The 12,871-nt window shown below is 42.4% G+C and overlaps 2 protein-coding genes across 8 annotated transcripts in view; both read left to right on the top strand.

Moving 5' to 3' along the window:
• Positions 1-53: 53 nt before the first annotated feature.
• Positions 54-4,319, top strand: dbf4 (DBF4-CDC7 kinase regulatory subunit). 4 transcript variants are annotated; one of them, XM_049730942.1, is made up of 13 exons: positions 54-190; positions 496-622; positions 755-903; positions 1,045-1,233; positions 1,358-1,408; positions 1,478-1,547; positions 1,731-1,804; positions 1,886-1,931; positions 1,998-2,043; positions 2,114-2,239; positions 2,357-2,462; positions 3,101-3,216; positions 3,288-4,319. In XM_049730942.1, exons 2-13 carry the CDS (start codon positions 577-579, stop codon positions 3,961-3,963), a joined length of 1,695 nt encoding a protein of 564 aa, XP_049586899.1. In that variant the 5' UTR covers positions 54-190; positions 496-576; the 3' UTR covers positions 3,964-4,319. The 4 variants fall into 4 exon arrangements, with proteins under 4 accessions (XP_049586899.1, XP_049586898.1, XP_049586900.1 ...); XM_049730941.1 differs by lacking the exon at positions 54-190 and adding an exon at positions 211-362; XM_049730943.1 differs by lacking the exons at positions 54-190; positions 1,358-1,408 and adding an exon at positions 211-362.
• A 164-nt stretch (positions 4,320-4,483) lies between these two features.
• Positions 4,484-12,871, top strand: part of adam22 (ADAM metallopeptidase domain 22) — a 30,203-nt gene continuing 21,815 nt past the window's right edge. For all 4 annotated transcript variants that reach the window (XM_049730807.1, XM_049730805.1, XM_049730804.1 and 1 more), the window contains exons 1-3: positions 4,484-4,898; positions 5,085-5,251; positions 6,874-6,950. In XM_049730807.1, the coding sequence (XP_049586764.1) occupies positions 4,805-4,898; positions 5,085-5,251; positions 6,874-6,950 (338 nt within the window). In that variant the 5' untranslated portion in view covers positions 4,484-4,804. The remainder of the gene's footprint in view (positions 4,899-5,084; positions 5,252-6,873; positions 6,951-12,871) is intronic.

The raw sequence follows: 12,871 nt of genomic DNA, 5'->3' as shown, positions 1-12,871 counted from the left end.
CGAAACAGCACACTCGAATAGACAGATACTATCAACAATTTACCTTTTTGGTTGTTGCCAGATTTCGTTCACGTTAATCCGCAATAGTACTCATTAAATGGCGACATCTCCTTCAAATAGGGTACTGGTCATACAGTAGTAATTTATCTGGAAGAACTAATAAAATAAAAGAACGAGGGGTTAACAATAAGTAAGTTGTTCGGTTTAATTGAAAGTGATTGTATGAGGCGCGGAGTTTTCAGACATGGCAACTTGTTCGTCGTTTCCATTACATAGTTAAGCGGGAAATGAAAGTGCAGTCAAACGTCGACGCTACGTTGTTTTTTCGAAATACATTAACCAAACAATACCAAATTTCAAAGGTGGGTAAATGTAATATTAATAAATATTGCTGCTAAGTAGGAGCAGACGTAAACCGTCGTACTGGTGCTTAAAATTACGGTTTTTAATGTGGTCAGTAGGTGAATTTGGTAAAGTTCAACATTTTGTGCACAGCTGTCAAATGAAGATGGTGGCTCGGGTATGTCGACGTAAAGATGGCGAACATGTACAATTTGTTTTCGTAAAGAGAATAAAATGAGGGCACGAGATACACAGAGACAAATTGGAGCTGTTTGGAAAGGTTTGTTACCACTACTATTATTATCATGTTAACAGAATTGGGCGTCACATTACGTCAATATTTAAAAACCTCCAGGTTTTTTGGGTTTGCAAGACTTTAAGCTCACCTCTCTTCACCGTGTTGTCTTTTTAGGAAAAGCTGGCAAAAGTAGAGAGATGAAGTTGTCAGTAAAGTCTCGTCTGGCAGTCCTCAAGCCTTTAGCAGGGAAAGTCTTCTATCTTGACCTGCCGTCCAACAGAAAAGCTGAGTCATTGGAGAAAGATATCAAACATCTCGGAGGAGTGGGTCCTTTCACGAAACTTCATTCATATGACTTTTAATATTCCAGATAACTTTGCTTGCAGCATCAATAAGATGCTAAATTGGCCTGGCTTGACATGAAGTGGAATTAATTTGAATATTTCCCCTTGTTGTCATTCTAGAATGTTGACAAGTTCTTCAGCAAAGACATCACGTACCTTGTATCAAACAAAAGGGAAACTAAATACGTGCAATGTCTGAGACAAGACTTTCCGCAATCTGCAAGTTCGCCTTGCCCCCACTCAAATCAACCCCAGCCGGACTGCGGTTGCGACGACGCCAAGAACAGGTCTCAGGGTCAAGCTGACTCGGTGAGCTCGCTCGGATTGCTTCAGTAGCGCTTAATGCTGATATCGTTTTTAGTAACTCATTCTTCAATTCTCGGTTTGCTGCGGTTCGCCAATTTTCTGCTTTTGTTTTTTTTCTCCGTTGTAGTTTGTCACAAGCTGCAAGAGGTCTTTAGTAGAAAAAACTGTGAAAGAACAGGTTTGTTGACTCTACATAGCATTCTTAGAGTCTTGTACTTGACTTTGCCAATTGAAACTCTGTTTGTAGGACATTTTGCAGACCGACAAGATTCTGTCCAAGGCTCTGGAGTGGGGTGTAAAAATCTTCTACATTGATGGTGTGTTTACATTACAGATATAAATATATATGTGTGTAAGTGACTTTTTCTGATGCAGGTTGGCTCCAATGATTTTTAGAAATGTTTAACATCATTGCTAAAACTGAACTAAAATAAGTTAAACTTTCACTATTTGAAGTAACCAGACCAACACTTAATGTTGGATTTGTGCCACATGTGCAGAAGTGTTGGCGTATATTAAGAAGAAAAAAAAGACCATTGCAAGCCAGCGTCCAATCACTGCTGCAGCCAAAACTGTAAGTTTCCAAACTCAAAAGTTCGTAATACCGTACATACCCTTTTAAACTTGACTTGTCCTTGCGTTTAATGTATCGTAGGTCAAACACGCATCCACCGCAGAACTCACTTGTCAGGAATCCAAAGGTGACTGACGTGTGTAACCACTGTAATACTTCTAGTAAATATGCACTCAAACGTTTTTCTCCATAGGAGGGCGGATCGGCAAACCTTTCGTCAAGGTTGAAGATTCAAGCAGGTGAGAGGTTAAATCTAGCTTCCCCTTAATGAATTAATTGATTGCCTATTTCAAAATTGCTTCTCCTCAGACATTACCGTCCGATATACGTCACCATGACGAAAATGCCCGAGTTGAACCTGAAAACGCTTGCTCCTCGTTGTCCCTTCGTGGTTACTGGTGAAAAGTCCGCCGGGGACAAAGAGCGAGTCAACAAGTACTGTTTTGATTTTTGAATATGATTGATGAAAATAGAGCTGGTCTCTTCGCAGGTATGTTTGGAAGCACAAACAATGAAAACTTGTTTATAATTAATCATGTTATTTATCCCCAGGACTGTCAAAGCGAAAGGGCAAGCTTCCGGTCGGAAGAACTATAAAAACAAGGAAGGAAGCGGCTACTGCCAGTGCTGCATGGACAAATATGAAAACTTGATAAGCGTAAGTCTCATATACAGCGGAACCGCTTCGTTTAAACACAACCTGTTTTCTTTAACTTTTTTTTTCCCCTCCCAAATGTTACCCTTAACATAAAAAAACAGTTGTGACTGTTGTTGTACAAGTGTAAAAAGAAGTTAACCACTCTTGATTAAGACAATGACAAAATAATCAAGTATTAACTTACACATGGGCAAAATTGTTGATATCCTTCCATTAAAAAAATAGGGATGACTTTAATCTGTAAAGCACTTTTTTTCTACTAGAGGTAGAATTTAGACAGGAAGTTGCACAAAAACAAACAATCCCACCAGCACTGTCAAAGTGATGTTAGAAAAGTCACGTGTCAATTCATAGCATGCACGCCACTTACTTTAAAAAGCCATTCACGAAGTGTTGGTCCATCCCGTATCAAACCAGATTAACTGTCCAAGAGCAGACTGGAAATGCTCTACTGCTTTTAGTTTCTGTTTCACTTTCATTTTGACAAGTCTTATCCCTGGAATGTATTTCCTCCAATTTACCCTAATAGTGAAACTAACCCATTTGTGATATAACATTCTGTTCTAACTTGAAACTTTATTGTAACCACAAAACTTAAAGCAGACTTGTAATTGAAATTTGCACTTTATTTCATCCAGCACCTGCAAAGTGAGCGTCACCGGGCTTTCTCTAAAAGCGAAGCTTACCAAGTGTTGAACCAACTAGTATCTCCTCTACAACGCAGCTTCACCCGTTCCAACACTTTTATAAAAAGGTCATTTTGCTAACAAAACAGTTTAAATATATTTAGCCTTCTTTTGAACCTCCATTTTTTTTCCCCTTCAGACACAAGTCCAGCGTTTCGTCTGTTCAACTTGACACTGGACCATTTGGGGGACTTGATATCAGAGCCACAGAGATTATTAAGGAGGAACAGCAGCCTCATGACTGCCCCATGGAATTTTCTTTTCCATCTACTTCAGGCCTTCAGTCTGCTTCTCAGGTTCCAACTTCTTTGACTGCCTCACTCAGCTCAAATCTAAGACGTGTGTCACATAAACGGCCGAGCAGACGCAATTTGATGACTTTGTCACCTCCAAAAGCTGCACAGGAAACTCGGCCCTCTAGCGGCGAAAACTTGGCACGAAGCCCGGTATTAATTCCTCAGGTCAATGTTGATGTGCACGTACCTCATGAAGACGCACGCAGCCCTCAGGAGCCTCTTTGTGAGTCATACTTGGAAAGCCCCAGTGCTGTCACAAATCAACAAGAGGACACTAACAGGAGCAAAAGGTCACCAGGGAAAGCCGTTGGAAATGGAGAGCACCTTTCTTCACCGAGCTGCTCTCCAGCCGAGACAGTAAGGAGGAAAGTCAGAGTTTATAAGCGGCAAAAATGGAAATTCGACACTACACGTGAAGAGCATGTAAAGCGGAATGACACTTGTGACAACTCTCCCAAACGCTCTGGCAACTTTTTCTCTCCACTGATAAAAGGAGATGTGGAATTAGCGCAGATCTGATGACCAGAAGAGAACGAACAAAGCACTGGAGAATACAGACAGATGGATAGTGCTCATAATTTAATACTGCTCTTTTTTTCTGTATCTCCTACAACCTGTGGCCAGTGCCATTGTAAAAACAAATACAACCCCAGAGGGACAGTTATTGGGAAAAAAAAAAAATCCAAAGCATAGCTTTATCACAAATGTAGCATTCCCCTTGGAGCAGTGGCATGGCCTCTAATAAGAAAAAAAATATATAATTTAAATTGTTACTGTTAAAATTACCATAATATTGTTTTTCCTTAAAAAAATCAAAATATGTGGAGAAAGAAGCTACACGTGATGCTTAATAAAACTCCACGTGGAAAAAGGCCCCCAATATGCTGCTGATTTATGGCTGCATGAGTCATGAAGAAAGGAGCTGGAGAAACGCATGATGCGGTGGTGCTGCTGCTTCGGTTCCGAATGTCTGTCGGAAGGCCGCAGCCTCCTTCCTCGCCCCCACCCGTCTTGCTCATGTGTATGCATGAGGCGTTCCTGCAGCCATCCGCTGGATATTGATGTGTTTTAAGGAGGTGTCCCCTGCCCTGCCTCCCTTCGTCCCCGCCTCTCCTCTCTCAACCCCCTCTCCCTCCCCCGCGTCCTCTCTTCCCCTCCCTCCCTCGCCGCCGCTGAAGAACCGCCGTGTCTCGGTGCGCTCAGACGCGCTCGGCGTTCAGTCTCGCGCGGACCCTCGATGGCCTCCGATCGCAGGGACTGCATGAAGCACATCAGCAGCCCCATCGTCCCCTAGCAAAAACCCCACGCGTGGATTACCGCATTGTTTTGTCGTTCCCCACCCAGAGACGTAGCGAGGAAAATGATGATGATGCGCGCACCTTGGTGGATTTCCCTTTTGTGCGTCTGTGGATTGATGCAAGTCGGTCACCAGAGCAACCCCCATTCCCTTAACGGTAATCCATCAACATATTACTTTATTATATTATTATCATGTATATGACGGTTTGATTTCATTAGATTCTGCACCGTGTTTTCACTGAATTAGTAAATAAGAGCAACGGGCATTTTCATACGGGGGTGGATGTGTCTTTTTGTCTTCAACAATAATAAAATGGGTGGTCTTCCCCTCGCCGGCGCAGGTGACGCTTGGTCGAGCGTCAAGACGCCTCGTAAAGAAGCCGCCTGGCTGGGCAAGAAGAAGGAGGACACGGTGCCTGTTCGTCTGCTTTACAGCAGACACAACCACAGCATGATCGGCCACCATGAGCTCAGCACGCGTGTCACGGGCAGCCCCGGATCCACGCAGGTACACGCCGCGCTTCGGTGGTGGGAGTGGAAGTCACGCTTGTTTATTGTTCTGCATTCCCCTCTCGTCCTCGGGAAACACGTGAGAAAAATATCAACACAACATTAGAACGTGGCAACGTCATGATCATGAATTCCGGCGACGAGGGGGAGTGTTCTTGTCTAGATATTTATGAGAAAAACAAAACGATAAACATCAAACGTCATTAAATAATACATTAGAAGTCATATTTATTTTTCCCATGTATGATTAACCTTTTAGTGCACGCAGAGCTGATAATAGAGGATAATGATGATCATTGGTATTATTATTAAAGCATCAGCCCAAAGAAAACGATTTAATTTTACAACTTTCATGAGCATACAAATGCCACAAGTTGCTATGGTACGTCTTGTCCACAAGGGGTCATAATTCTTGGACAGCTCAATAGTGCATCAGGCAGCCTGTGCACACTGAATTGGGAGGATTGATTAGTAGAATTGTTAAAGTACTGCAAAATTATATCAGAACTAATACAAATACGATTTTCATTTTTTTTTTTGCATGAATTAATCTCTTGTAAAGCTGCTGAGTAACCATTCAGCTATTCCTGCCCCTTTCGAATCGATGTATAAAAGTTACTATCCCACTTGAAAACCTTGTGAGGCTAGAGTTCATAATAACCAATTTGCTGCAACCACCATATACAGTAATTGTCTCAAAAATAGATTTGTGACGGATGTTCACAAATTCCCATGAGAGTCTACGACATCACATGAAAAAAAAGTTTGATCACTCATCCATCGTCTGTTTTTAGTGCCACAAATCTAAAAACAAACCTGTCCAGTGGTTTTGAAAGCATGTCACACACGCGCAGGATGTTATTTATAGACTCTCTGGACTATTTTTAAATCCCAGACGCAAATATCAACAGCGCCGGCAGAGGAGTAGCAAAAAGTCTTGTTTGGTGGGAAAACAAAGCGTGCAAATGAAAGTAGCCCGTGAGTGTATTTGCTCACTATGTGTTTCCGCTTTTGGACGGCGTGGTATGAAAAGTCTTCTCTGCTGTAACTCGCAAATCAATGAGGGAGTTAGTGGATTATACCGAACACAATTACTGCTATCTCCTCCCATCCGACGTTTCATATTGCAGATTAGATCATATATACAGTATATATTTTACCCACTTATATATGCATTGAGCGAAGCAAACAATAGAAGCTGCGCTCCTCGGGGATGTTGCACTCTGAGGTCACCCATGGGTGAGCACAGGGGGCACCTCCTCAAAAGAGGTCCTCCCCTCCCCCCGTTGTGCTCACGCTGCATCCACATTGTAATGAAGGTAGCCGGCGGCACAAGGGTGGAAGGAGGGGGAGGGACCAGCGGAATGACTGCTGGTGGGTTCTCGTTGACCCTGAGGGCCGTGGAGTGAGTGAATGAATGAATCAAGCCATGTGCACCATCTGCGTCCAACACTCGAGAGGAATGAAAATCCAGCTTCAGTCAAATCAATCACACTTATGCAACCACAGTAACGCACATTTGTGTTATAGACCAGAAATGCTGAATTACCATTTTAAAATTTAGACGTCTTGTATGTTGTGCAAGATGTGATCCGTCCTTTCTCACATGTCCTCTTTCAGGTGGACCACGTGGCCCAGGCCAGCTTTCAAGTGGAAGCTTTTGGCAGGAAGTTCACCTTGGACGTGGAGCTCAATCAGTGAGTTGTTCTTGCCGTTTGCACTTAGCCGCTGCCGTAAATCTTCTCCCGCTTCCTCGTCCAGCAAAGTCAGTCGTTTGTTAATGCGATTGCTTTTAGCGTGAGAATCAAATATGTGATGCTGGCCGATGCTTATTTAGCTACTCGGGAATCGTTTTCTCCTGCATGTGTGCGCATGTTTGTTATGGGAGTGCGTGAGAGGCTCCATCATAATAGTCGCTGATTTACGGTAAAGGCTGGAGCGCTGCGCTGTCAGACGCTGCTGATATCGATCACCACTGATGGAAAATGAGCGACTCACTTTCCTCTCTCTCCCTCTTTACTCTTGACTTGGCACTCTCATTCTTTCACATCCTCCTTTCCGCACACAAAGCACTATACAGTTCAGCTTCTCCGAGGAGGTTGTGTGTTTATCACTGTCTGCTCGTTAGGCCTCGGTGCCGTTAACATTCCGATAATGAAGTAATTAATTGGTGTCAGCATCTGGTGTAATAAAGTATTTGTTGTCGCCGAGAATTTTACAACAGGGTGAGGACAAGAGGGGATTTGTGTCAGGTGTAAGTCTGGCGTGGACTTTATTTTGCTATTTTCACACAAAAAGATAGAAATGGATGGTTTGCGCCGTTGTGGGTGTGAACACAGCCGATTTGATTTTCTTTTAAAATCGGCACATGAGATTTGCTGCCTTTGGAATACGGATTTGCTAGAGTCTACGCCAAAGGTCAAAGTGTGTGAAGTATTTAAAGCAACCGCTTAGTCTTTAGACTGCTAGCTGAATGCTAATGCTAACACAATGAAAAAGACAACTAAAATGTTTTTTTTTGTGGAGGCTGGAATGAATTAATCACATTGATTAGGAAAGATGAAAAATTTATATTTTGGACAAATACCTGCAGCTCCTTGTGTGATATATTCAGTCTGTCTTTTTGACACGTTTCGAATCGCAGTATGAACTCGTAGACACAAATACACACGAGTCCTTCTACCGCGTAATCCGCCATTCTCGTAATATCATTTTAAAAGGAGACATACGAGTGAAATCCCATTCCCAGATGACCGTAGAAGGGAATTAGCCTCCAACCGGTCACTCTTACGCGCCACTTTAACGTGCGTGACTGTGAATATCAAGAGACTAATACGCTTCACCCCGGAGTCCAAGTCCTCGTCATTTCTGCACGTTTTTAAATCTCACTTAGCGACTGATTTATCGGATGGTGTCAATATGGCGAGGAAACAAGAACGTGTGACCTGCTGCATTGTTAGAACTGGTCGTTGTGTGTACGCTATCGAATCTGTGGCATAGTTTTGACACTGTGTGTCCCACTTCGAGTCCTACTTTTTCATCTCTCACGAGGGACACTTTCCTACTTTTAGTGCCTGAATGTCATCCGTGAACTGATTTTTTTTTTTTTTTTAATAGAACACATCATTTTTGTTTACCAGATTGGGCGTCAGGAGAGCTAACATTTTTTGTCCGTCAATAACAAAATCTCCAAAACACGTCCCGGTGTTGATTTTGCAAAGTGCATCAGTCTATATGGAAGGACGACTCTGTCCCGCCCCCTCCATCGTTGTCTTTGTCTGCCTCCTTCATCTTTGCGACCGGCTGCAACATTTACATTCATTGGACAAGATCGAGCAGAAAAGATTGGGGGTTGCCTCCCCCCCCTCCTCTTTTTTTTGTTAATCAGCCTCAACCAAACACACATCTCCTCCCTCTATTCAACTCTTTCTTCACCCGCTGCTGCTGAATAATAGATAAGATTAAAGAGTAGTGTGCACATGTCGATGTATTTTGGGACTTTTGGTTGATGTTAAAGCAACCATCATGATTTGTTATGATGCTAAATATTCGGACCTTCAGGAACGAGTTGGAACAAAAAAATGCAAGGGTGGAAATTACATTTTGATTAAAGCCCTCGGGTGACTTTAAAAATGTTCTCCATGCTTGCATCACATTTGAAGTAGCATCAGGTCGGATTGTCTTCTAGCTGTTACATCATCTCTCGAGTGTTACAAAACAGGAACAAGCTGGCCGCCGTCCCTCCTGTGTGCAGCGTTGACACTGACAGGCGCTCAGTGTGTTGTTATTCCTACTAGTGTCGCGTCAGCTTTCCTGCACGCAGTCATGCTCTTTATGCTAATGCACGCTTACCGGCAACGCTAAATGCATTATTCATTTGTGTGCACGTGTGTGTGTGTAGTCAGCATGTGTTTATGTGGTGGGGGGATGGACTCGTGTAAAGTGTGGGGGTCCAGTCAAATGCATGTGTTGGTGCTCTACCCCATAAAAAAAAAAAAAAAAAGGCTAAGTAAACATCCCATGGTTTGACCGTTTTGTAGCTAAAAAAATAATGTGGATGAATAGCACAGTAAGTGTTGTTCTAATTAAAAAAACAAAAAAGGGTTGAATATTAAAGGATGATCAGAGGAAGGAAATTAGCGATACAACAAAGGAATCCGAATTATTCATCTCATTTTCTTTGATTTAATCCCACACGCTCTTCTTGCTGAGTTAAATCGAGTGAGATTTTTTTAACATCCTCTCGCCGAGAACAAGAAATTGCAATTTTGCAAATTTTCCTACAAAGGTCAACGTTGATATTATTTCTGTGATCAGCTCCAAAATTTTAATTATATGTATATAACTTTGCTGAAACCATGGCGGAATATTCACTTCAGATTAAGCACAAAAATTACAAAAATAGAATTGGACAGACAAAAAAAAAGGCATAATTACTTTTACCTCATCCAATTTAGCATCTGGTGTATTTTTTAATTAACAACTAATAATCAAAATTAAATATTAAAAAGCATTACACGAGCGTGCGACCTTACTCGCCCCCTTGCATGTGATTTAAGTCTGTATCACGTACTCTACCTGCTTTTGTGACACTGATACAACGATGATCTTCCTCTTCCATTCGTATCTCCATCCTTGTCTCTGCTTCCCGCTTGATAATTGATTGAAAGAAGGCGCGATCTGATTTATCGAAAAGAAACACACAAGTGGTTTGAGTGAGGGGGATGCAGAGTGGAAGCGTAACAGAGTATAGACAGACCGGAAAAAACGAGAAGTATAGGATGTGTGGATGTCTTTGAAGCACCCTCTCGTCCTGCTGCTGTGTGGGTGGAGAAGCAGCAGATGGGGGAATTCGAGTGGACGCCGTGTTTGTATATTTATATGCTTGGGGGAGGTTAGCTACTTGAAAGGAGTACCTTGAAACCAATGTAAGCGCCCTCATCTATACCTTAGCAAGCTAGCATGTCATCGGATCATGTGAAGAAACACCTACACCCACCCACACTTGGACATGTGACTAAAAATTTAAAGAAATCGAAATCCTACTTCGTTTATGTGAACAGTATTTTTTTTTTTTCGGTATGACACTAAGACTTTGATATAAGCTATGTTATTTCTCGGTTGTTGTAGGACGAGGGCTAAAAAAAAAATGGCCGACATAAACAACATCCCTCACCGCCTAATTGTGTGCAAAGACAAGCAGAAAATAAATCAGACTGTCTCGCTTACATAACACAGCTTAGCTTACGATTCCTAATTTGAAACCGCATTGACTTAGCCTAGCGTTAGCCTCAATGCTTTTTTTAGCCACCTTTCTGCCTTCCTCACTTTTGCATAATAAATAAAAACAGAGAGCGATTTCACCGCTTACTGTACGCACGCCACTTGCATGTTGTCATGCTACATAATGCAACGGTTAGCTCCATGCGCTTATTTCTGGATGCTACCACAAATCCTTTCCACGCAAAGCTATATTTTAACACAAAAGCATGGAAACAAAAAAATAAAACAATTTTAAATACTGTACCGCTATTATGCTAAATGTAGTTGTTGTAATTAGTAGGAACTTATTTATCATCATTTGGCCTTACTAAAAAAAGCTTATTTTTTGCTAGCTTGCGGGCTATTTTATCCAAGCGGTGTCCAAGTGAGGCATTCTGGATGAGCAATTAGTGAGTAAATGAATTATAGCCTGGAGACCTTTATCAGGGCCTCGTTGCGAGGTTATATGTGTTTAGGTGTGTGTAGCTGTAGAAATCCCCAAAGAGAACCCCGGCCCCTCCCTCCTCTGTTCTCCTCATCCACCTTTCCAACATAGCACCACCACCCCCCTCCTCACCCTGTCATCCATCATCACTCCACTCCTCATTATGGCCGCCTGACACAGCACGTTGGTGCTTGAGTCCATACATGGAAGACGAGTGCAGTGTGTGTGTGTGTGTGTGTGTGTTTTTGCCATGATTAGACTTTTGTGGACGCAATGAAAGGCTGCTAGCTCCACTTTGGTGCCAATCGCTCCACATCAATGCTGCCAAACTTGCCTTTTTTTTTTGGTGCTTTTTCTTCCATGGAGTGCCTGGCGACAAAATGTGAAACGAATTTTAAGCAGGGTATACTTAGAACAGTAATCAAGCCAAATTTGAGCTTTTTTCCTCTTGATTAAAATCACTCAGCAGTGTGATTGCCTCCAAAATATTTTTTGTGGGGTTTGTTAAGCCTGTTAAATATTGGCAAATAATTAGGTGTGATCAACTAACACATTTCCGAGCGGCCAAGTTTGGGACGAGAGCCAAAGCTTGCGGACATGTTAGTTTAGTATTTGAAAATGGAGCCACGAGTGAAGCTGCAGTGGGAAATTTCACTGCAGCTTCAATTTTGTCCGCAGTTTAGGCAACAGCAGATGTTACTTTATGTATACCGAAGATAAAAACCGCCAGTGTGTTTGATACGCTGTGATTTATTTGATCCACTTTTATGCTTGCAGTTTGTTTTGTGACTTTAACACAGAGATAAATGAATTTTTTTGTGGCCTACTGGGGCAATTTTGATGCTCAATTCTCTTAATTATGCACTTAGCAAATGTAATTATGTGAAAAAAAAAAAAGATGACGTCGAGAAAATCGGGTTGTGGCGTTTTAAAGGAAGGATGACGCCCGCCTGCTTTTTACTGCTTCATTTTTTCCCCGACCGTTTTTAATGAAATGCTCTTATGAGTGCAACATTTCTTTTTCGCTCTTTGCCCGTCGGGAGCGTGAGTGGGCTGGCTGACATTCAAGGGGCGCGAAAGCGAGATCTATGACGCAAGTGGCTCTCGTGTGCCTGCTTATGAATGGTTTGTCGGCGGAGCGTCTGGTCGGAAATTCTATGACAAGCGCGCCGACACGCAAGACGTTTCCGCGGCGACTGAGCGGAGTCGGGGATAAGTGTTGAAAAGATATTATGAAAGTGTTTTTTGTCAAGTGAAAAGTTCATGCAAAGTTTCGGTGCTGCTGTTTTGGTTAGCAACTAGGCTCAACTCTGTTCATGTGTGATTAAAACAGATAATAATAATTACCATTTATAAGCCGCTTTTTTTTTCCCCGATAGAGAAAACGGAGGCATCTATTTAAGGCAGCCATTTATTATTCATTTCTGAAATCTGCCTCACACCAAGCGAGGCGGCCAAACGCGACTAAAACGTGGTGCAACGCACGTGTTTTGGCGGCGGCCGACTGTGAAATATAATTCCGCGGCAGGGGAGATATTGCGTGTGTTTATTTTTGTCATTATTTGCCCCGGAAACCTCAAATGAGGATGTTGATGAATGTGCGGGTTATCAAATGCATGTTTGACACTCTAGCCGACCTCGTACCTGGTTTTACAAGCGGAAAATAATAAAAAAGCTTTCTGTCGGAGATTTTTATGAAGCTCCAAACGGAGGAGAGTTTTATGTCTATTTTTTTCTGGCATCCACTCTGCGGCAAAAGCTGTCACCTTCTCCGCAAACCTTTTGCTGATGATTTGTAACCCAATTCCAGCTTTGGGCTGGTCCCTGACATCTTCTGATAGCTCTTTTAGACTTGGCTGTGGTGCTACAGAGATTGGAATATAAAGGAAAAAAATCTTAGTTGATACACAT

Source organism: Syngnathus scovelli, chromosome 9 (genome assembly GCF_024217435.2).
Source record: "Syngnathus scovelli strain Florida chromosome 9, RoL_Ssco_1.2, whole genome shotgun sequence".
NCBI lineage: Eukaryota > Metazoa > Chordata > Actinopteri > Syngnathiformes > Syngnathidae > Syngnathus > Syngnathus scovelli.
Note: the sequence above shows the minus strand (reverse complement) of the source record. Positions and strands in the feature narration are given on the sequence as shown.